The sequence below is a fragment of the Emydura macquarii genome, unplaced genomic scaffold, assembly GCF_026122565.2.
Source record: "Emydura macquarii macquarii isolate MOO-44397 ecotype Brisbane River unplaced genomic scaffold, CSIRO-AGI_Emac_v2 contig_3220, whole genome shotgun sequence".
Classification (NCBI taxonomy): domain Eukaryota; kingdom Metazoa; phylum Chordata; order Testudines; family Chelidae; genus Emydura; species Emydura macquarii.
This window is the reverse complement of record NW_027133357.1, coordinates 8,249,773-8,274,603: the sequence shown is the minus strand read 5'-3', so window position 1 is coordinate 8,274,603 and position 24,831 is coordinate 8,249,773. Positions and strand designations below refer to the sequence as shown.

General features: G+C 45.7%; 2 protein-coding genes across 2 annotated transcripts; both read left to right on the top strand.

Moving 5' to 3' along the window:
- Window positions 1-773: 773 nt before the first annotated feature.
- Window positions 774-12,133, top strand: LOC137142496 (chitotriosidase-1-like). The gene is made up of 11 exons (XM_067531900.1): window positions 774-824; window positions 1,784-1,813; window positions 3,534-3,735; window positions 4,408-4,464; window positions 6,055-6,220; window positions 6,936-7,060; window positions 7,197-7,320; window positions 8,227-8,409; window positions 8,648-8,764; window positions 9,526-9,658; window positions 11,850-12,133. The coding sequence occupies exons 1-11, from the start codon at window positions 800-802 to the stop codon at window positions 12,131-12,133; spliced, it is 1,446 nt and encodes a 481-aa protein (XP_067388001.1). The 5' UTR covers window positions 774-799.
- Window positions 12,134-15,424: 3,291 nt separating this feature from the next.
- Window positions 15,425-24,427, top strand: LOC137142229 (chitotriosidase-1-like). Its single transcript, XM_067531482.1, has 10 exons — window positions 15,425-15,550; window positions 16,147-16,176; window positions 17,312-17,513; window positions 18,117-18,173; window positions 18,529-18,679; window positions 19,634-19,758; window positions 21,230-21,356; window positions 22,730-22,912; window positions 23,295-23,411; window positions 24,041-24,427. Exons 1-10 carry the CDS (start codon window positions 15,526-15,528, stop codon window positions 24,179-24,181), a joined length of 1,158 nt encoding a protein of 385 aa, XP_067387583.1. The 5' UTR covers window positions 15,425-15,525; the 3' UTR covers window positions 24,182-24,427.
- Window positions 24,428-24,831: the final 404 nt, after the last annotated feature.

Below are 24,831 nucleotides of genomic sequence, written 5' to 3'. Positions count from 1 at the left end.
CAAATTTCAGCTTGGGACACTGTGGCAGACTCCTATCCCCCTTTATGAAAAGAGTTATGGGATCAATTAGTCCTGGTTTTTAGCCAAGTCTTCACGTGGCTTCCACTATCTTGGGAGCTCTTAATTCAATAGCAGGGAGCCAAGAGGCACTGATCGTTTGTCTTTATCTGACACAACGGTGCGTTCCCTCAGAGAATGTACTGTGAAAGGTGCCTGTTTTGTTGGTCAAGGGAGATTCAGATTTTAAAATAGGAACTCTTAAACACATCTTCCTACTAGTGTTACAGGCGTGCTCTATACAAGAGAGAAGTCTGTATGTATGCAAATAATGACTAGATAATGTGCCAGTAGGTAGCACGCAGGATTATGTAGCATCATTTCTGGGGGTTGTAGGACTAAGCAACTTCTTTTTGTTGTGCACCATATTCTGCAGCTCTTCACAAGCTGCTCGTAACTCCAGCAGGGCTCCTGCCAAAGATGGGTGAATTAGGAGTATCATTAGTCACATAGAACATGTGCCTCAAGAAATGACTTTAGATCCTCAAAAGCTTGTGATTCTGTGATCACCACTACAATTGCAAAAACCTGCCCTTGGAAATTTAAGAGATTGCGCAACATTTCCCCAAATAGCAAAATCCTTTAACTTGCAAGCACGCCTCTCATTTCAACCCAGCTGTCCTTTGGGGGTGTGCTCAGGTATAAAGAGAAAGACTGAGCCCAGGCAAATGCTGAGCCCGGATCTGCAGCCAGAGGCACATCCCAGGTATACCGAACCCACGCTAGGCCATCTGCAGCCGCCATGGGACAGATGTTCTTTTGCATTGGTAAGTTTACAGCTGGTGATGGATTTATGTGGGATCTTGCTGAACGGGACTGTTGAGTTTTATGGGATTTGGATGTGAGTCTGTATACTGTATTCTGCACACATGACGTGGATAATGGAAGACAGGGTTAAGGCTAATTGCATCCTGCAAAACACCCATTACTGAAAAGTGGGTTAGAAAAAAGTTGCAACTGTCTAAACTGACACCCAGCAATGTTCACTTCCTGTCATTTCTTGGGCTAACCAAGCTGGGATGCTCAACTTTAGCAGTGTTAGTGGAAAGGGGAAGAATGTCGCCCTTGTGAGGCACCTTAGTATTATCCCCCATTTTGCAGCTGGGGAAACTGAGGCAGAGTGTTTAAGGGATTGTTAGAACTAGCTTGAGAAATCAGGTGTTCCTGGCTCTCAGTCCTGTGCTCTTAATCCATCTCTCCACGCAAATTAGGTAATTTACTTTTAAAGGTAGTTCTCTTTTAGTTCTCCTGGGTAAGTTATAGGACAACCATTCCTGAGCAGAACCTAAGTTCCACTCAGCTGTAACATGCAGGACTGGAGACTGAGAGTGACTTTGTCTTTGGAACTGACTTTGCAGCATGTAGTTCTCTCTGGCTTTGACTTTATTTGTTTTGCAGTTATTGCTTCAGTGCCCCAGTCCGGAGTCAAGGTCCTATTATAACAACAAGTAATGCAAGACACAACTCCTTCCCCAGATGGGGAACGAGGAAGCAGAACAGAGGTTCAGTGGCATATAGTCACAGTAGTAACGGGTCCGAGAGAATACGTATGGTCATTACTTATGCAATGACCTTTACACTTCTTTCTAGTAGGAAAATTTCTGCATTTCTGCACATTTGAACCCTGTGATGGTTCTTGCTAATGAAACATGCGACTGGAAGCCTGCAGGTCTGGGGGAAGGAGCTCTAAATAATAATCTTCTCTTCTGTCTTTATTTTGGTGTAGGTTTAGCGGTCGTGCTGTTTCTTCAATGCAGTAAGTCATCTTTTACATGATCATCCATTTTCTAGAGAGTCCTGGATTGTAGCAAATAGATCACCTTGAGTAACAGGATAAGGTCCAATATTTAGCTGGGATTCAGTGAGCCATTTCCTTGTTTAGAGGTTTAATTCTTCAAGTGGTCTCCGTGAGCCTGATCAAATACCTATTGACGTTCCATTAACTTCAGTGGGATTTAGATGCCACTAATAAGCACCAGTCACCTATATGGAAGCTCTGCCAACCCATCCACAGCCTGCACGAGTGTAGCTTAGCTGCTTTCAGATGCAATGCTGCTTCAGAGCAGTGGAAAACAAACAGCCGTCTTCCTATCCTATCCCTGTACAATCACAACTGGCCCACATGCTGTGGGACACATTCACATTTAGAACAGAGGCAGTGGAGGTTGTTTCTGCTTTGCCAGCTCTTCTCCTGTCTCCATTCAAAGATCAGATGCAACAGACCCTCTTCTGGAATTGTAACACTTATCAGGTTTTAGACGTCCAACGCCCATTGATGTAGTACAATTCTCACTGGTGGTGGTATACTTAGAAAAGACGAGCAGGATCTTATTCAGGGGGACAAGGCAATATGCCACATTTATTGTACATGTAAGAAAATCAAAAAGCAGTCACATTCACACACACATTCATAAAGTTCTGCAAGCTGGTGTAATACAATTACTGGCCCTTTTATGCGTTGCTCGAGCCAGCCTAGTGGCCAACGAGGCTGGGCACGAGGAGGGAGCCAGGCCTCTGTCAGACGTGAATCCGATGCTCCAAGATGGCAATTGCAGAATGAGAGAGGAGACCCAAAGTTTCCATGTTTTTACCCATCTTTTATACTTGCTGGCTCTCATGTAAGTCTATGGGCCTGGCTGTGTCATGCTGCCGCTGTGTTCAGTATAGTTGTTAATCACCAGCTAATTGAAAGCATGACTAGTCTCTTATTTCTGTACTTTCTTTGTTCCCAGGGTGGATTCTTCTGTACTTCAGGGTCGTTTATTTGCACTTTAGGGTCGTTGATAGGTATTCTCCGGCCTTCAGGGTTGGGATGGCAGTTGGTGTCTTCACTCCCCTTTCTGTTGTTAGAGCAGTTTAGGTTGGTGTCTTTTTATGCCCTGCACATACATTCCTCACTCTCCCAAAGGGAATTTATCAAGATATTTTTAGGTTCAATAGTACAAGTTTCAGGAAAGAGCTCACTTCAAGAAACTAAACAGGAGTCCACTTATGGCACACTAAACAGCACTATCATCACATTTCTCTCTACCTCTGACTCTCTTATACACTAGAACAAGGAGTCAACATCAGATTTGTTTGCACAGCTCCTGGGGAGGGTTCACAGTGGGTCTGCAGCCATGGGACAAAGTACAAAGCAAAACAGCAATGGGGCCTGGCATGACCATCTCTGCACCAAGGTGTGCAATCCACTTTTTCTCCAAAGCATTCGTCGCTTCAGTAACAAAGAGTGACCAGTCCCATTCCCCAGAGACAGGAAAGGAATTGAAAGGGAATTCCCAGTCCTTCCGGGTGTGGGAAACCCTGCTTGAAGCAGCACATTAATGGCCCCTGTGGACTCAAGAGTTTGAATACTGTACAATGAACTTGAGAGTCTGTGGGGCCCATGTTATCAGCCAACTGAAGGGGGTACACTGCATTTTAATTCCTTGACTCAGTCCTCATCGCATGTTGACACCTCTCTTCTGTTTCCACAGGCTCTGCTTGCAAATTGGTCTGTTACTTTACCAACTGGTCCCAATACAGACCAGCCCAGGGGCGCTTCCTCCCTGAGAACATTGACCCCAACCTGTGCACTCATCTTATTTATGCCTTCGCCGGCATGAAGGACAACCAGATCATCACTGTGGAGTGGAATGATGAGCAGCTGTACAAGACTTTCAACGGACTCAAAAGCAAGTGAGTCAAAGGGGAGAGGGGCCTCTCTCCTAGCACTGGGGTCTCACACTTAGGGAAGGGGACCTCTAGGTTTATTCTGAAGGAGGAGGCAGACCTGCTAATCCTGATACACTCCTGGTATCACTGAGGGAGAAAACTGCTTTGGAATCTTTATTTATCATGTGCTCAGCAGTGTACAAGACCAAATCAGTCCTGGCCCAAGGACCTTAGAGTTTAGCTGATTCCCTCCACAAGAAGAGTGGATGTGAAAGTTTAAAGGCTCATTTTGATGTCACTTTAAGTGTTAAAAAGCGCAACTTCTTGCATCTGAGAGGGATTCTTCTCTTCTGCTTAGACCCAGAATGGATATGAACTGGTTTTCAGTCGGGCTGTAGTGAAACAGAACGTATTACCAAGCATGGGGCAGCAGCTAAACTAGAGGGGCAGAGGGAAAACCTACCATTCAGTATCTCAACATAATCTTGGGACAGTTCCTTGAACTTCATGGATGTCCTAACCTCTCCTTCTTCACGTTTATCTATAGGGAGGTTTGAGGGTGTTTGCATTCCAGAAGTCTGGCAGCTGTCCCCCAGATTAAATGTCCAGACAATGGCTATGTTTATTCAGATGAGAGAACACTTGTGAAAGTGAGCTTTTGGGGCTCCTTTTAATGCAACCTTTTCTCTCACCCAGGAACCCTAAGCTGAAGACCCTCTTGGCCATCGGTGGCTGGAATTTTGGCTCTGAAAAGTAAGACATGGATATTTGTTTTCTGCATGCAAAGCATGAGGTGAGGGGAAGGTCAGGAGGGAATGAATTATGCTAAACCTCTAAAGCTGTGAAGTCCGAGAAAGTCAGAACAGGAGCATGCAGGAAGGAGCTTGTGCATTCTATCTACCTACATTAGGTACTTATATGACTCCCATTATCACAGCATCTGAGTGCCTCAACTCCAACATACCTAATGTTTATCCTCAACACCCCTGTGAGGTAGGTCAGGGCTGAGTCACAGAGACTAAGTGACCTTCCCAAGGTCCCAAAGTCTGACAGAGCAGGAGCTGAATCTGGGTTTCCTAAATCCTAGACTAGTGCACTACCCATTAGCATTATATTTCAGAGCTCAGTCTCCACAGACACTCAGTATCAGGTATATGCCTCCTCCTGCGGCCCACATGAGAGCTCAGTACGGCCTTGAATTAGTGGAGTTACTCCAGCTTTACACTGGTATAAAAGCAAGTTCTTGCCTTTTGTTATTACTCCCTTTTTGGACTAAAATTTGTCACTGCTGCGCTTGCCGAAGAATTTTCATTATGGGCTTTTTGTCATGAGAAGATGGTTCTGGGAGGCAGAAGCTCCAGTACAGTGTTTGGTACTGAGATGTGTATGGTAACAGTTTGAGAAGTTCCCAGCTCTCTCATGCCCTTTGACAGCAACAGAGTTACTAGCAGCTGGGAAGTCTTTAGTATTGACAATCATTCATCTCATCAATGCTTAGCAACTTCGATTTTTTTTAATATTAATTTGTAAAGCTTTAAACCTGAAGCTCTCCCTGAAATCTTCCTCCAAAACAAACTATATTCAGAATGCTGTTTTGCAGACAGAAAGTCTCCTTCCTGCTCTGGATGTGACGTGGGCTGTAATTTAAAGTGAACTGGGGCTTTTCTACTCCTCTAATCAAAGAATTGTGGGTTCTTATAAGACTATGACTGTAAATACAGTGGGCATTTCCACTATGAACAACAAGTGATGGAGATGCTGGCAAATAAGGTGTGATCTCTGAAGATAGGGTGGCCCTCTGGTTAAGACATTGGTATGGCAGTGTAGACACTTGGCTTGTGTTCCCAGATCAGCCACCAGCTCATCAGTGACCATGGGCAAGTCACTTCAGTATCCCCATTTATAAGATAGGGATAATATTTCCCGACTTCACACCTATGAGAGCTAAATTTAATAAATACATTTGAGGTGCTCTGATACTATGGGGATAAATCCCATGGAAAAGCCTATAAATAACGAATGTGGGTGACAGTTGCCTTTAAGTGGTAAATATCCCTGTGATACAATCTTCTGGGGTAACAGAACAAAATCTAGCCCAAAGTAGCATGATTTGGCATCAATTTGCCATTCAGTAGGTGCAGAACATGACACCAGTTTTTACATCAATGCTGAATATGGTCCAGCGATCACCAGAGGCATTGCACCTGTTTCCTCTCACCTGTCTTTAGCCCTCTCTCCGGCCGAGTTTACCTTCTGAATGCAGCAACTCTAAACTAGTCCCCAAATCTGCAGTGGGTTGTTAGCAGCATGGACGTAGTAGTAAACATGTCACTTTTGGGCTAGGTTCTCCAGCATGGTGTCCACTCCTGGTAATCGGCAGACATTCATCCGCTCTGTGGTTGGGTTCCTGCGCAAGCATGAATTTGATGGTCTGGACCTAGATTGGGAATATCCTGGTGCAAGAGGAAGCCCACCTGAGGATAAAGAGCGTTTCACTGCTCTGGTCCAGGTACAGTAAGACCTAGGAGTTCAGCCCCTTCCATCCATAGCCAGGGCAGAGATATAAGGATGCAGAACAGGTGCTTTGTCCTCATATTTCATCTGCAAACACTACACAGTCTGCAGAGTTGAAGTCAGAGCTGGGGAGTTCCAGGGTAGAGACAGCTCGCTTACATCTGAAAGGGTCAGAATAGTGATGGAATCAAGTCACACCAGTGTTTGACCATCTGAACCATGCTTTTTCGATCCAAGGTTTGGTCTCATCTCTAGGTCAGAGATCTCCAACGAGTGGGGGAGAGTGTGTCTAAGAGACACATAAGTAAGGCCAGGGATTGGACTTCCTAACCTACTGGTGTGCCTGGCTCAAGGAATCCCCACCAGATGAGCAGACACATAATGCCATGGTATCAGAAGATATTGATCAGCCACTTTGATTATGTGCTCCATGGAATCTACCATCAAGATTTGGGCCTTCCCAGAATGAAATCATGCAAGGCATCAGCCCTGAATACTTTAATACATCCATCAAATACATGATCTAATTCTTTTGACTCACAGTTACCAGAACGCTCGGGACCCTATTCAAACTGTGTTTATCAGATATATGTGCAGTTTCTCCTTTCGTTTAGATTGCCTCTTTAAAAAAAAAAAAATTAAAAAGCGGAAGGTGCAATTAAAAAGGGGATCATTTATTGTTGTTGGGGGCTTTCTAATGTGTCCCTCAGGAAATGGCCAAAGAATTCAAGGAGGAAGCTCAGAAGACAGGGAAAAAGAGGCTGCTGTTGAGTGCTGCTGTGGCAGCTGGGAAGACAAACATTGATGGAGCCTATGAAGTCGAGAACATCTCAAAGTGAGTCTATCCAGCCAGGCAGTTTTACAAAGGGCAGTCAAGCCACAGGGCCAAATACTATTACTCAGATGCTTTGCACCGCTTATATTGCAGAGGGCAAATCGATGCCATCTTCTTCCTTATTCTCCCTTTGTAGGGCCCTAGACTTCATTAACCTCATGACATACGACTTCCACGGTTCCTGGGAAAAGATCACAGGACACGTCAGTCCTCTCTACAAAGGAAAGACCGACACTGGATCTGCTGTGTACAGCAACACTGTACGTCCCAAAGAACTTTGTCGGTGGCTCCTTCCTGACAGATAAATAGCGCTCAGCTGCAGGAAACGGTTGAAAAGTCAGCTTTCCAACAAACCTGCATGCATCATCCCTACCCTTGTGCAAGCATCACAACTTGAGCAACAGGCCCCAGACAACAGACATTCAGAGGCTGTATCTCAGTTTGGTTGCAAAGTTATGAGGGGAAAAAATGGACTTTTAATCTGTTGGTTACAATCTTGAAAAATCATTATTTACAAATTCCCATCACCAAGACATTCTCTAGGTCACCATTGTTTGGGTTCTTCCCAAAAACCAGGCCATCGTGAAATTTCTGTGTGCACACTCAATCGCAACATCGAAGATTGAGGTGCACAATTTAGAAAGCAAAAGGGAAAAAATATACTGGGCGTGTGCCCATTAAAAACAGATGGTGAGGGGAGAATTCATATTTGCTATGTGAAGAAAAGACAAGATCCTTTTCTGGCTCCTGGGAAGATTTCACCAGGTAGCAGAAGGTCGACAGAATCTAGTCCCTGTTCTGTTTGGAAGGGATGGCAGGTAGGAGTGAAGTGGGAACAGTTAATATTTAAGGGTCAAACTTTGAAAGCAGATTTCTGAAACTACCAAGCTTTGCACTTGCAAACCATTTACTGCATCAAAGCCAGCTGCCTGGAAAAGTGTCATTGAGCTTGTTTTTCTGAAAGCCACAGAACTGCTTCATTGCATGGAGAGACTTCGGGTCTGGTAGCTAAATGCTGCAGGGTTGTTGGGAAACTTTCTATTCTAGAGTAAGAAGAGAACGCTTTGCCAGTCGTAAAGCACCCGCTAGCCATTCCGCCTCCACTGTGAAATTCACCCCCACGTTCGACAGCAAAATGAAACCAAGTTTGTCACCTCCTCGTACAGGACTATGCTGTGAGATATTGGATGAGCAAGGGTGCCCCAGCTGAGAAGATCATCATGGGGATCCCCACCTACGGACGGTCTTTCACCCTCTCCTCCTCCAAGACAGATGTTGGTGCCCCTTCCTTTGGGCCTGGATCACTCGGCCCTTTCACTCGAGAGGCAGGATTTTTGGCCTATTACGAGGTAGGGAAGGTTTCACTTTCTGTAAGTGGCTCATTAAATGCTCCCGTGTCTTCTGAGATTTAAATATGCTGTCTCAAAACTGCCCCTTTGATCCTTCTGTTGGTAAACATGCTCATATTTGTAGCCTCCAGAATGTAAAGCTTCCCCGGGCGAATCAGCATTCTTCTGTGTATTAATTCAGAGAGGCAGCCCATAGGGATAGTCTCGTCCCATTTCTCCATTTCTTTTTCCCCCCCAGATCTGTACCTTTCAGAAAGGCGCCACCACCGAAAGGATCGAGGAACAGAAGGTCCCTTATTCCTTCAAGGAGAACCAATGGGTCGGGTATGATGACAAGGAGAGCATCACAACCAAAGTAAGCAGTGCCGAGGCATTCTTCCTTCCACACATTGTGGAAGGCTGGAGGGGGGCCATCTGAACCTTCCCATAGTCCAGAAAGATGGGCTCTGCTTTGCCTCTGATTGTGAATATCGGCCTGATGCATCCTGAGCAGTGGATGAGCAGAGTCTCCACAGCTCCAGCTTCTCCTATCTTAGTGGCAGGGGTGCACAGTACTATACGGGACAGAGTGAGCTGTGTGCCACAGCTGGGTCTTGTCACATTGCCAGGTGGGTTCAAAACCCTTGCAGGTGAAAAACATAGAAACTACTCTCAGTGATGTTGCATGGGAGGAATCAGTAAAATTTGGCCCCGCGGTGGGTGAATTCAACAAACTAATCCCCCATGAGCCCTCGCTGAGCACACACAATCTTCTCCTTGCGTGTAAGGGTAGGAGAGAGGACCCGGAGAATGCTTTGTGGTAGAGAAGTTTCACGACTCACAACCAGCTCTAGCCTGGCGACAGAATCTTAAGGTCATATGAGACTAAAGGCAAACATCCCGGGCGTGATCACCTCTCACCCAAAAGGGATTCCTGCCTATATGGAGATAGGCAACCTTTCAGCATGTACCTGCCCCTTCTCCCGTCCACCTCTCAGCCACATTTCAGGTTGTTTTGGACTCGCAAGGGGCTCCTTAGATCAGTAGTAGCTGCAGAGTTCTAACAGAGGCGAGATGTTTTAACTTCCACCTCCCACCAGCACCCAACGTCATATTCTGAGCTTTTTCCTCTCCCAGGTTCAGTATCTGAAGAATAAAAGTCTAGGAGGTGCCATGGTCTGGGCCATCGACCTGGATGATTTCAGCAACTCATTCTGCAGCCAAGGAGCATACCCCCTTCTGCAAACTCTGAAGAATCAGCTGAGATGTGGTAAAGAATGAGTTAATGGCTTGCCCCAAACAGATAATGCAATATCTTCTTGACACATTTTTTTTTTATTGAGCAATATATTTTTTTTTTTTTTTTTTTTTTTTTTTTTTTTGAGAGAGGATGAATTGCAAACTTGCACCACAGTCTCCTTCTTCTCTGAACGCACTCAGTATCTCCAGGGAAAACCCTCATTACAAAAACATTTATGCAATACACCATTTTTCTTTTAAACACCCACGTCCAGCTGGTGGCTTTTGTTTTAGAGCGCAGAGCCTGGAGCTGCATCACTGTTGCAGTGTCCAATCTAAAGAGGGGAGCCTGGGACACAAAACACCCTGTTGAAAGTTGTCTAAACACTTTGCATTAGGCCCTGTTATGCCTCCTAAAATTGCTCAGGCAAGCCCCGACCTCATGAATGCTGGAAAAAACCCACGTGACTAGGGAAATATATAGAATGGGAAGAGGTTGCATCTAACACTCATGAGCTGAGCTACCAAACCTGCCAAAAGCAGACTGGGAAATTAAAAAAAAAGTGAGCCCACTTCAGATTCCACCCCTCCTCAGTGTCATAGCTTTGTATCTGATTAACCCAAATCTAATTCACTTTAAAGCCATGTCTCTCTTTATAGCATTATTTATCAGTTTCTGCCACAGGCCTATTTTCACATTGTTTCCCATGTGACCTCGTCTCTCTGCTCTGCCAGACCGCCACCTTCACACATTTATATTTATTTCTCATGCAGTGCTCCCAGTAAACGAGTCATCACACCCTTGTGGAATCAAAGAATTAATCACAGAATTGATTAATAGAATGCCTGGTCTGAAACTGGTCATAGAAGGCCTGGCCCGAAGTTGTAGCCTGAAACAAATAGAAGCCCCAGGCTAAGCCATTAACAGAATGCCTCAGCTGAAATTATGATAAAGATGCTAAAATCCCACAAGAGGTCTCTGAACCACACCCCAAATGCAAGTTCTCTGTTATAAGCCTTAAGCCTTTTGAAGTCTGTGAACAGACTTCACCTGTTTCGATAAGTACCAGTACCTGCCCCCCTTTGTCTTACCCGCCCCACAGAAACTCACTCCATACAAATTAGCATTTGAACAGGTATTGTGTAACCACCCATCTTCCGGTGTTAGCCAGGGTGCCTGAAAACTACATTGTATACTCAAGTGACTCATTGGGCGTTCCTGTAAGGGCGTCTGGTGTGCCCCACTGTGCATTGAGATTGTCTTTCCTGTTAAGTATAAACTGTTAATCGAATTCCACTATACGATCAACATGTAAATGAACCTAAGCAACCCCTATATAAGTCTTTTGTATCTGGTAGCCAGGTGAAGTACATTTGCCCAGCATCCAGACATGCTGCTTGACTTCCCTATAGCCACCTGGGTTTTCCCTATGGCTATAGTATTCCCCATACTATGGTTATGTGATTTTGTGTGTGTGTGTCACAATTAAAGCTGCACCCGATCCAACTCTAAACTGTAGCAGTGTGATTCTTTTCCACGACACCCTATTTAGATGCATTAAGGAAAAGATCAACCAGAAATACGGCCATGGCTTATGCATGCCTAAACTAAATAGCCACACTGCATTGCTGTAACATTTGTCCTTACTTATATTCCATTCCCCTCGCTGTTGCTTGTTTCTCTCGCCCATGTCATGGGCAAACTCTTGAGACCGAGGTCCTAGGAGACTTTGGGGGATATCAACAATCGATCCAGCCACCATGTATTTAGGCTTCAGCATTAAGTCACCTTTACTTTACAGGTGTTTGTACCCAAAAGTGTCTGAATAAGTCAGTTTAGCGTAGCATAAATATAGTCCGTATTTATTGCACGATACAGTCATTTGCAAGATCACTTTCCTCAGCATTAGAGGCAGAATTAGGATCCTTGTAGACGCTATACTGAGTCCACTACAACTGCTGCTTATCAAAAGATTGTCCTGTTGGTTTGTTCTGCCCTACTGAGCCACTGATCTCACTATCAGCACGTTTACATAATCACTCGTTCATATTTCACAAGAAAAAGCCCCATGTCACCTCTGAAGATAATGACTATTTGAACCGTCACCACAGCTGCAGCTAAAACCTCTGAGGGACTGACCACAAAAAGTCTCATTTTATTCCATTTTCTTTCTGGCTAGTCGATGCCAATAACTATGTTCTCTCTGCTAATGCTTCTGCAGGGCTGGTTCAAACAACAGCTGTTCCCGAAACCACCACCAGCTCCACTACACCAGTGCCGTCTGTTCCAACCTCAACCCCCAGCTTCACTACACTGCCGCCTATCCCCGCCACAACTACTAACTCCACCACCCGCAGCTTTTGCCTTCACAAGGCAAATGGCATCTACGCTGTCCCCAAGGACCACGCCAGGTTCTACATATGTGCCAACAGGCGCACCTTCAAAATGTCCTGCCCAGAAGGGCTGATTTTCGACTACTTATGCAAATGTTGCAACTGGCCTTGAACGCAAAGAGCTTCAAAGCATCTTCATGGAGAATTAAATGAGAGATCGATTCACATCAGATGCTTCAGTTTCCTCCGCATCAGATCAGAGCTTAGGAGAGGGTCTATATCGCACATCTGACCAGCAACCGTCTTCTCTTTCCTTGCTGAGTTACTTTCAGGGGCACCGACTATCACCGCAATGCAGGCTGGAGGTAGGGAGGAGAGTGAATGGAAGCAAAGTATTGGCACAGACGAGCAGAGCGGATGGATTTTCAAACTCGTGTGTTCATTTCTTGATTTCTCTTTTTAGAGTCTGGCTTCATCCTCGGTCCTTATTTCATGTTTGTTTGCTCCAAGAAAATAAAGCTTTCCTTTCTTGATTAAGTACTATTCTTTTGAGCAGAAAAGTCAGGCCCTATGAGCTCAGGTTGCTACTGAAAAATGGGGTATGAGGAATGAGATTTATGGCCTCCTTACACCAATATAATATCCTAGGGGTTGGTGTGTGATTTACTAGGCAGTACAGTCAAGCCTCCTGCATTATCGCAGCTCCATATTATCCTTCTTGGAGAGCTCAGCAAGATACATTCAAGACCTACTGGAGTGTCTGTCGGAGAACACAAGCGGCTATTAATCCAGTCTGCCACAGGTGTCCTTGTGTGCTACACAAAGTGGTTTCTCCGTCTTTCACGCCTACCCAGGAAGGTTCAGCTCAGACACACGATATGGTTGTCAAATCAAGCACAAGGTCAAGTGATCTTCTGGACACCAAACAGTGAACCCCTCCTCCCCCACAAAAAAATCGTAGGTCTTCCATTGGCCAGGATTCTGCTGTCCAGTGACCTTGTCAAAAGCAGAAATCCTGACACAAGCGCAAATACATGGGATGGGAAGAGCCAATAAACGTAGGGCTAGATTCACAAGGGGGATGTGGGCATCTAAGGAGGTAGATAGGTGCATGGTCTAGCTAGCAGGCATGCTCAGAGCACACCTAACACCAGATATCTGCTAGTCCCCACATCAGGCACCACTGCATGCAAGCCACTGATAAGTGAAGAGACACTGATAGGTGAAGGGGCATCCCCTAGACACATGAAGGAGCACAGGGAGCGCATGAGAGGCATCTGCATCTGTATGTCACTGCAGACAAAGGAGGTTAAAGTCACTTGTCCGGGCTCATCTCTCTCCCTGTGGGTGAATTACAACCTGATTAGGAAGGGTTGATAATATATTTAACTGTGCGTCACAGCCGGTTATCTGAGCGAGACCCGAGCCATGTAGGTCAAACTTTGATCCACAAAAACACATCCCGGAAGTCTGGAGGGCATTTGGCAACTGTGGGTTTGGATTCATCCAAGTTTGGTCATCAACATAGTGTTTATTTGTCTCACCTTTCGCAAAGATCAGGACTTTTCAATCAATACTAATGGGCAACGTTCCACAGCTTGGCCCCTTTTACACCAGCCAGAAAGGTCAAAAAAGTATTAAGGGGGGGGACTCTATAAGCCGTGGGTCCAGCAGAGGGCTGGCAGGCTCTAAGGAAGACAGACAGCCACAGGCTGACCTCTGAGGCCCCCCCATCAAGCATGCGGGGAGAGAGCCAGCAGCGTACAACGCTGTAGGGATTGAGCAGCGCCGCCCCGTGTCAGAAAGCCTGGGGCTCTCTCCAAGTAATGCCAGCTGCTCAGCTCAGAGCAGCCCAAGACCTGCTCAATGCCCAGGGGATTTAAAGAGACACCATAACGCCTCATCTGGCCCAGGGCAGCGTGTTCTGGGAGAGGCACAGCACACGCTATTGCCCCTGGAGGGCTTTGAAAGAAGCCTTGACTGTTAGGAGGCTGGGGAGTGGCAGGGCTGGCGCATGTTGGTTTTGGATGGGAGCCAGCCCAGAGAGCGAGTACCCACTGCTGCACTTCACAGCTTCCCTCCCCCACCAAACAGGTGAATATTTTCAGCAGTAGATCACAAAGGTGGCCCTACATCTGCCCCGGGAGTGACTTGAACTGCCTGGGACTCCTGATACGTCAACAGCATCCAATTGTTCCCTCTCCACGGAGCCCAAGGGATGTGGTTTTTATTTGCCTGGAGATATTTCTGAGGCACGTAACTTGGTATCTAACCACAAAGTCATCAACAGGCCAGCCCGCACAATCCAACACGGGTCATCCATCAATGCTCACGTGGACTGACTCAGGTGAAATGAAGTTTAAGGCCTTACCTACACACTAAGAAGGTCACGCTAGTGGGGCTGGGATCTTTCTGAAAGATTAGAAATACAAACAGCAACCGTCAGCAAGTGCTGGAGTAAGTGTCTCCAATGTATTTGGTCCCCACCACTCTTGTGATAGTTCATCCATGGGGTGAATTCATTCCTGGCCTACCACCATGCAAGCAAACAAAGTTACCCTGGGGACAGGCTTGGCTCAATTGGTGCTCATCTTAAAAACCAAACAGGCATTTTGGAAAGAATATAAGTGCTCCAGCTTCACGGCATAGGCTGACCTTGAATGGAGAATTATGGGGAAAAGACAAAAAATTTCCCCCAGGGACAGGTTATCCCATCACTGGAGGGTTTCTCACACCTTCATCTGAAGCAGCAGGTTTTAGCCATTCCTGGAGAGAGGATACTGAGTTAGATGGACACATGGTCTGATCCAGAATGGCCATTCCTCCATCTTTGCAGAGCTTGGCACGCAAGGTGCTGTGGGTAGACGAACATAAATTCATTAAAACATTCCCACCGCTTTGAGAAGCACGATCCCCATTTTACTGTTGGGACCTCAGCAGCACAGAGGAAGCAATGTGATCCAGGTCATGCTGTGAATCAAAGCGAGCCAAATAGTTTCTCGGCACACCCACCCCTTGTTGAAATAACCACAATAGAAGAAGTGAAAAAACAACCACACAGACCTCTCCGGGTCTGAGCCCCTTCGGGCCAACATTGCTTCAGTGGAAACTTTCATGCCATGATAAAAGAATGAGGCTTGGAGATTAAGCAAGTCTTTACACTGTTTAAAGAGCCTTTTATCTACACCTCCAAGAACAGTAATAAAACCACAGAAGTGTGTGCCCAAGATCTCAGGCTCCTTGATTCAGCACCATTTGTGTTTGCATATCGAAACAGAGCCAGACTTATGGTAGGTATTGCAAAATCTACCCAAACACACACACAGTTCCTGCTAAAATTGCACAAGAATTCCTTCACTAAAAATAGGCAGCCAAGTTCTCGGATACACAGAGCAAATAAGACTGTTCCTTTGTGAAAAAACATTCTGAATACTTGTAAATCAGGGTAATTGTGGTAGACGTATAAAAAGTGACAATGAAAAGCAGAAACCAACCATTTTCAATCAGATACCATTTCCTCCACATCACAGTGACTGAATCCAGAGCAGAGCTGTACGAGCCAGCATGGGACAGACAATCATTTGGGCTGGTAAGACAGGAGCTCATGAATTAGTTTAACTCTTGTGCAGGGTGGCATCAAATGGTCCCTAAATTGTACAGAGGTTTGGTGACGTGGACATGATGGGATCCCCTGCTGTTGAAATGCCAATAATAAACAGGCACTTGGGATGGATATATTTTGAAGACGCATTTGTTAATTAATTATGACAATGGCCACCACAAAGCAAATTCTCAAACAAGAAAGTAATTGAAGAGGCTTAAAAATCTAAGCTTTTGTGAAGGGACGGGCAGAAATGTGCTTAAACATTCAAGAGAGATTTTAAAAAGAGAGCTTTCCAAATTCTGACCTTCATTTTTCCATCTGCGATTTGTGCATGCAATCAGGTGCTTAGACATAAGTGAGCCAAACTGCCCCCACAAATAACTGTGGGTACAAACTGCAGGTGCAGATAGAAGTGTGGTTAAGGCCATTGTGAAGATTTGTTAGATATGAGCATATGCCTCTTTGGGAGTAGAGAGGTGGAGGATTTATCATCCAATGCTCCAATACTCCTCTCATATAGCCCACAGGATCTCACAGTTAGGTCAATAGCTCACTTTACACTTGTTCTTATATTTCTCTAGGTTTAGCAGTTTTGCTGGCTCTACAATGCAGTAAGTAGTCTCTTACCTTCTTACCACCTGGTTTTAGAGAGGCCATTGGAAACCTGACTGATCTCATGGGATGGGGGGGGGGGAAGTCGGTTCATTTTACAGAGTTAGTTGGGTTCTAGCAAGTGCTCCAGTTTAGGTGGGATTTTTGACTCTTGTACTGGCCTCTGTAATTCCAAAACAGAAGAAGAAAGCCCCCCTGTCCTTAAAAACAGCTCCAAAAAGCCATGCTAAGCCCATTCACAGTCTACCTGGGGTTAGCTGCCTGCAAGGTCATGGAGTCATTTGAAAAGGAAGGAGGAAAGTTGCAAGGTTAGGAGGAACTGCAAGGATCATTCTGGCTGCACATCCACTGCCTCCCGGCCTGAAACTACCACCAGCCAAAACCTCCCCTTCTCTGCCTCCCCCTCAGTCCCAGCTACACCCATGGCAGAGAGACAGATGCAGCCCACTACTTCCACCTGGAAATGCCAAATGGTTAACTGACCCCGCTTTACTGTAGAGCACGGGCAGTCTGGTGTCCCGACTCCAGCGCTCTGTGGTTCATATCTGCTCCTCCCTCTGTGGCTTTCAGGTGTAAATATCAGTTCCTTGCAGGTGACAGTCCTGTCTGCATTGCACAAAGGTGCACCACAATCCTCTAGTCACTGTGTGTGTGTGGGGAGGTGGGTGGGGAAATAGATCACAGAGCTACTTGCATCCTTTAGAACTCAAGACAAGATTCCTCCTCCTTTCGCTTTCATTCACCCGGTTACTGCATTACAAGAGATACACATTCTAGTATCTCAAGACGCCGCAGGCGCCATAAGGCTCATCCTGTGCACCACGTCTTGCTTATATCATGTGGGGCCTGAGCACCTCCAGGAAGATTCCATAAGGGACCTGCCCCGTCAGACTCATGCGGTGTTATGGCATCTCGTAATAGAGCACTGTCTACCCGAGACCCCGAAGTAAACGCAACAGAAGCCACGATCCACTAACAAAGCGGTATTCATCTGAGAGGAGTAGGAGGCCATTCAGTCCCCTGGGCTGTCGTCTTGTCAGGAGATCCCCTGGTGGGTGGGAGAACTGGCACAGTGACGATAGACATAGCAATCTCAGGTTTACTTGGCAACCAGTCCTCGCACTGTCTCCACAGGTTCTGCCTCTAAGCTGGTTTGTTACTTCACCAACTGGGCCCAGTACAGGCCCGGCGAGGGGAGCTTCCTCCCTGATCACATCGACCCCCACCTCTGCACCCACCTCATTTACGCCTTTGCCGGCATGAGCAACAACGAAATCACCACCGTGGAATGGGACGACGTGACACTTTACGAGGCTTTCACTGGCCTGAAAGCCAGGTGAGTAACACAGGCGCGCACCTGCCTCTCCGCTCCAGGGGTCTCGCCGCCAGGATGGCTGCTGGATGGGAGGCTTACCCTGAGGAAGAAGGGTGAGAGTTTTCTCAGGGAGCACCGTGTTATCCTCTGCGGAAAGAGTGGCTTGTGCATAAAGCCAGAAAACAACCTAAAGCTTCCAGGGGCTCCTCAGCTGAGGGTTCATTTCAAACCCAGCTCCATGACCCTGGATGAGGGGCTCAGTTGTTCCCAGCACATCTCACAAGCAGCTGGTTCTGGGCCAGATTTATCAGCTAAGCAGAGCGCAGGAAAGCGATTCAGACAGCTTTCCACTCATTCCAGCCAGGCGTGGCCCAAAACCAGCCCTAGCCTCATTTAGATCATCCAAAGCTCTCCCAGAGACATCAGCTATGGCAGCCCCACAGGCACCGCTGTGCTAGCTGGATCAGCGTGCCGTGCTCTGCGTTCCTTTCCCCCGACACCCACCTCCATGCAGACTGAGGGAGTGGGTGGGAAGGGAACTAAGCCTGTGGAGTGAAGAATTCCCCATAAGACAGTGAAGCCGAGCCAACCTTCCATTGCTTAAATGCATTTTTATCCCCCCAGGAATCAGAACCTGAAGACTCTGTTGTCCATTGGAGGATCAAGCATGGGTACAGACAGGTATTACTGGAATGTGCATTTCTAGTCCACTTCTGAATGTGGAAGTTAATATGCCATCGTGACACGCCTGCTCAGAATAGCGACGGGCTTGAACCAACCACCTTCCATTCTGGGAAAGCTTTTAACTTATAAATAAAAATGGAGGTTGAGGAAGGAGAAAAATTGGTTGCCCCAAGAACAGAGGTGAAGGAGTATGGGCCTGTCTAGTATGCATTCACTGTCACGTTATTATTGTCCCTGTAATGGTCATTTTGCAGGTGTGAAGTGTATACATTGGGTGTGACCAATTCAAACTGTACTAGGAATCTGTACTACTATATACATGAATACAGGACACATGTCACTTTCATTCCAGCTTCTCCCTCATGGCTTCTTCTGCTGACAATCGCCGGACCTTTGTCCGCTCTGTGGTACAGTTCCTACAGACGCATGAGTTTGATGGACTAGACGTAGCCTGGATTTATCCGGGAAGGAAGGATAAGAAACATTTCACTTCTCTGATTCAGGTACAGTGAAACCAGGAGGTGTGGTCAGAGCCTGCAAACATGCTACCCAGCAATGGCAGAACATATATGTCACACTCACAGTCAACTTGCACCCAGCACATCACGCACCCAGCGGAGCTAGATCTCCTGGGAGGTGAATTTTGTCCATTTTTCTTAGAGATGGAACCACTTTTAGAAAGAATCTGAACACAAGGGGAATTCAGAAGCACATGAAGAATTAGGAAGTATCACCCAGGAGAGCCACAATACAGGCATGTCTCTGTCAGACGGTTCCAAGAACCCAGCTTCACAAATCCACTCCTGAATGTGTCCTCATCACTGATTTGTGTTGTGATCTTGGACGTGTCACTTCCCCGTTGAGCCTCAGTTTCCCATGTGTAAATAGTTATAAAATGGGATACTGAGGTTTAAATAGTGTTTAAAAACGACTTTGAGCTCCAGATCCTCAGATGGACGGTGGTAGATCAGGACAAATATTAGAGCTAAGAGAATGGCGTAACATACATCTTGTGCTTTGGAGAGTCTGAACAATGCCCGTGAAATCCTTGCTCCAATCCCAGCTCAGTTCCTTTCCCTCCAGACACACTATTGCTGGGACTCTTCCTAGTCTGATTTTCACTAGAACCCCTGTGCTCCGGCCTGGGGAGTTGGAGAAACGTGGGCTTAGTACAAAAGAGTTGGAACATTGATACCGGTCCTAAGAAATCCAGAACCCACCAGAGGTTTCAGAAAGGATCTAAACGCTCCTACTTCAAATCAGAAGCTAACTTCAAAGAGCCTAAATGGGAGCATGCATGGATGCATCACGGCAGGGTTTCTTGTCCCTTCCTCTGCAGCAGCTGGTACTAGCCACTGTCAGAGACAGGATGCTGAGCTAGCTGTTCCTCTTGGTCTAACCCTATGTTCCTAAGTTAGCTCTGATATTCAGGTGAGCTGCCTGCTTATACCTTCTAGGAACTAGCAAAGGCATTTGAGAAGGAAGCTCGGAAAACCAGAAAAGAGAAACTTCTTCTGAGTGCTGCAGTGTCTGCTGGAAGGATAAATATTGACACTGGCTATGAGGTCGATAAAATCTCCAAGTAAGTGTATCCAGTTACACTATTTTTAAAAAGTTTCTAGACGAGCTGTAACCAGTCAGGAAAGATACCTGAGCATCATTGTGAGCAGCTCAATGAAAACATCTGCTCAGGTAGTAGCTGTGAAAAAAGCAAAGCACAGTTAGGATGAAATAAGGAAGAGAATCATCCGGAAACCGCTACAATGATATTATAGAAATCAGTGTTACATCCTCATCTGCAACTCTGTGTTCAGTGCTGTTCACCTTCTTCCAAAAAAGAATACAGCACAAATAACAGGGGTTCTGACAGGCAGTACTGCCTAATGAGTAGGGCACTGGATGGGGACTCAGGAGAGCTGGGTTCAATTAACAGCACTGCCACTGATTTGCTAGGTGGCCTTGGGCAAGTCACTTCCTTTCTGTGCCTCAATTTCCCAATCAGTAAAATGGGTATATAACAATATTGATCTCCTTTGGAATGTGCTTTGAGATCTACGCATATACACACATACAAGTATTTATAAAAAAAGAGACAGGCAACAAAAAAATTAGATACTTAGAGAGCGTTCCATAAAAAGAAATTGGAGACTGGCTTAGAGAGATGAGTAAAAGGGATTATGACAGATATAAAATAGTGAATGGTATAGAAAAGGTGAAATTGCCAGCTCCTATGCAGCTGGAAAAGGAAATTTTATAATATAGGTTAGACTGTGGAACTCATTGCCACAAGATAAAGGACAAGGATTAGACTGCATTAGTTTAGCTTTTTCTTTTAAGAGCTATAAATCTTCACAGTTCAGGCCATCAGCCAGTCATCAATTGACTTGGAACTTCCTTTAGAGCAGATTCTTTCCACAAAGGTCCCCTGTGGATTTTCTAGCACCTTTCTCTAAAACATCTGGTGTTGGCCATTTTCAGACAGGAGACTGACTAGATGGACTTTAGGAACAGTCATACTGAACCAGACCTAAGTTACATAACAGACTTGCCTGGCCATGTATGCTTACCCAGAATGCTTTATATCTTTGTGTGCTGTTAGAGGTGCTAAAAACTAGAACTTTGATTCTGGAACCCAATTACATCTCAGGAATGCTTTTGCCATTAGAGTTTTGTTTCCATGTTCAAGTCAGAACCAGAAGGGATCCATTTTCTTGTTTTCTTTTGGACACAGCTGAGTTTGTGACAGAATGATCTCACACTATTTCCACTTCTCAAGATAGCAGAAGTTTCACCAACAGAGAAAGTCAGCAGATCTTGTCAGATGAGACATTTTGGGCTAAAATCTCAAGAGGACAGTTTTCAAGAGATTTCACAGTACCAGTGAATCCAAACCCACACATTCATTCCAGTTCAGCCTGAAACTATTAACCCCAATTCAGATCTAAATGTAAATATTAGGTTGTAGGTCCCTCTCCACACACATTATTCCTGTGTGCCATTTATGGGTGTTTATTTTGAGTTAGGTAACTGATCTCATTCTCTTTTTCTTTCAGGAGCGTGGATTTTATTAACCTCATGACTTACGACTTCCACGGCGCCTCCTGGGAAAAGACCACAGGGCACGTCAGTCCTCTTAACAAGGGGAAGAAAGATCTTAGAACTGCTGGATATAACAATGTTGTAAGTGCCAAAGATCCTTTTGTCTCTCCTCCCTCATACACAGAGTTTCACAAGCAACATGAGTTCAGAAAGTGAGGAAGTTACTTGCTTTGAAACTATTTCCACCATAACTGAGCTAGCTACCACGTAGCTAGAGAAACTCGTGATTGTGAGCCGTGCTCTACGGACACCACTCCCAACTCCTCCACATGCCTCAGTACGAACAGCCCAGAACTTTGCCAACACTCCTCCAATGCAGGTAAGGCAGAGCAAGGGCTATTTTCAGTGTTGACAAAATGACAGGGCACATGGGATGCGGTTCACCAAGAGCAGGACCACCTGAAGCCCTCCTGAAGACGTTCAAGTGTTGGTGTTGGCCTAAAACCAGCTGCCCAAAGTTACGTGATGGCAGATAGCATAGAACTATAATGTTTCTTTTTTTAAAACTGTATTTATTGTCTCCAGTGTGGTCTGGGATTTAAATCTGGCTTGGATCACGCAGAAGAGGAGTTTGGCAATCCCAGTTTAGATGCAAGCTGAAAGTCATGAGTAACTCCACTGAAGCCCAAGAGTTACAGTTGTGTCAAACCAGCTTTAAGCAAGAGAAGGAATCTGGCCCCTTTGTTCTAATACACAAAATTATCAGGCTACTTAGTGGTCCAAACGGTGAGGCCAGAAAGAGGAGATGATGAGGAGGCAAGAAAGAACATTCTGATCTCACCTCAGTAAGACCCAGAAGTAACTCCATTACTGAATGTAGAATAATGTAGAACTCACGTAGGCAAGATCAGGACCCCAATATCTGATTCTTCAAAGGTGGATTACTCAGGCTTACACAGTCCTGCCTGCATCTTTTTGGAGGGCTCCAGTTAGTTCTTATTAGTCCCTCACTCCTCTGAGCACTAACAAACAAAACTGAGCCCAGGTCTCTGGCTCTCCTTTCAGAAGTTCAGTTTTAGGTTTGTCATCCTAACAATAGAAATAACGGGGGGTAATGGATGCGTCTTACCCAGAATAGTGAAGGACCCCATATTTCCCACAACCTTCAACAGTTGTCACCCATTTATGGCCTACTCTAGGGCCAGCCCAGTAGCTCATGAAATGTCTGATCACTTGGAAAATGAGGTTCCTCTCAATAGCTATAATGCCACCTGCAGAATGGTTTCCTGTCCCCAGGAACGGAGTCCCTTGTGGCCACAGAGCAGGCTGGAATTGACACAGAGCCTTTATATGGAGATGTTCAATGTCCAGAAGCATGTTGCTGGAAAAATGGAGCTGTCTAGGGAGTGAGATCCTGGGAAGCCTTAGAATTTGCATTTAAGCACAGCAGGGAGGTATAAAAATCAGGTCTCGGTTTAAACTGCCAAACACGTTTAACATGTTTCCTTCAAAAGGACAATGCTGTGAGATACTGGAAGAGAAAGGGCGCCCCAGCGGAGAAGATCATCATGGGGATCCCAACCTATGGGCGGAGCTTCACCCTTGACACGATAGATACAGGGGTCGGTGCCCCAGCTTCCAAGGCTGGGCTGCCAGGCCCTTTCACTTCAGAAGCAGGACTTTTAGCCTATTATGAGGTAAGGAGTGTATTTGTTCCATCTGGGCTTACTTTGGGGAAAGAATAATTGTGATTTTGCATCTTCCCAGGGAAGCTGGGTTCAGTTTTCTCACATGAAAATGGTTTCAGTCTCCACAACGAGGAGGAAAAGGCTATTTTTCATTTCCTCACCCTGTCACACTGGCTACGACCCAATACCGACAGCCTCATAGATGATTAGGGTTGGAAGGCACTCCATGAGGTCATCTAGTCCAACCCCCTGCTCAAAGCATGACCAACCCCAACTAAATCATCCCAGCCAGCTTGTTGTCAAACCGGGCCTGAAAAACTTCTAAGGATGATGATTCCACCGCCTCCGTTGGTAAGCTATCCCATCCTGCCTCCAATTTGTTTCCTTTTAGATCTGCACCTTTAAACAAGGTGCCACCACTGAGATGATTGAGGAGCAGAAGGTTCCTTACTCCTATAAAGGGAACCAATGGGTAGGGTACGATGACGTGGAGAGCATTAAAACCAAGGTAAGGATGGTCTCAACTATTTGCTTTGGGCCTAGAGCGACCTGGCTTCTGATGCCAATAAGTGTGACACCTTCTTTCTGCTGAGAGAGATTCTAAAATTGCCACAACATGTGGGTACCGGCCAGGACCCAGCCAGGACGGTCAGAGATACAACCCCATGTTCTGGGTGTCCCTAAGCCTCTGACTGCCAGATGCTGGGACTGGATGACAGGGGATGGATCACTTGATAATTGCCTTCTTCTGTTCATTCTCTCTGAAGCACCTGGCACTGGCCACCGTTAAAAGACAGGATACTGGGCTGGATGGACCATTGATCTGACCAAGTGTGGTCGTTCTTATGCTCTTATGAGTACTCACTAACCCAATGAAATCCCTCCCTTAGATCCCAGAGGAAGGTCCAAGCAGGTAGGAAATACGATTCACAAGGCAGCCTGTTTCAACAGCCTTTTGCCCAAACGGATAGTCTCCATATTTTTTGTAAGATCTTGAACTATCTTTCTGGTCACCCCTCTTGCCTCCTCAGGGCTACTTCTCTCCTTTTAGTAGCATGTTCAGAAGAGATGTACAGGGGCATCTAAACATCTGTGCCTCATTTCATGTCCTCTGTTTTTTCCCTTTCCCTCCCTTAGGTTAAATATCTGAAGCATCATGCTTTGGGAGGGGCCATGGTTTGGACCATCGATATGGACGATTTCAGCGGCTCTTTCTGCAGCCAAGGAGCTTACCCTCTCATACAGACACTGAAGAGAGAGCTAAACCCTGGTAGATAATGAATGAGTGATTGCTCTGGAGAGCAAAAGTTGCCAATATATACAAGGGAAGTGATCGTTGTGGGTTTTGGAAGCATATTGATTTACTTTGACAGGAGGGAGTAGATCTGAGTTAGCTTTCCTTGGACAGCTTTAAGATAACAATTGTATAACACTTGTACGGCATCAGCAATCTCCTCAGGGCATTAGAAAAAACTATGTTAACCAGAAACAGTAACATTGGTTATTAAATATATTCACAAGTGACTGCTTCTTTTCCTATTTTTAAGTTGCAAACCAGGAGTTGCTTTACAGCTAAAACTGTCCACCATGAAGAGACAGGTGGGAACCACAAACACACTGAATCCAACTTTAAATTTTCTTATCCCTACTTATACAGATTAATAAGATATATGCTAAGATGCCCGATGATCTACACTTGCTTAATACAGAAGCACTTGAGTAAAATCAGCATCTGAAGGCCACACAGACACAGACAAAATGGGATCAGAGATAGCTATTTTGACTTTTATCTGATCTGATCAATTGAACACAATTTCTCACGGGACACAATTTCCTTTTGGGGATTAAAAAGCTAACACATGTTGGAGGTTAGAGATAGGATTCAGAGTGACCTAGACAAATTGGAGGATTGGGCCAAAAGAAATCTG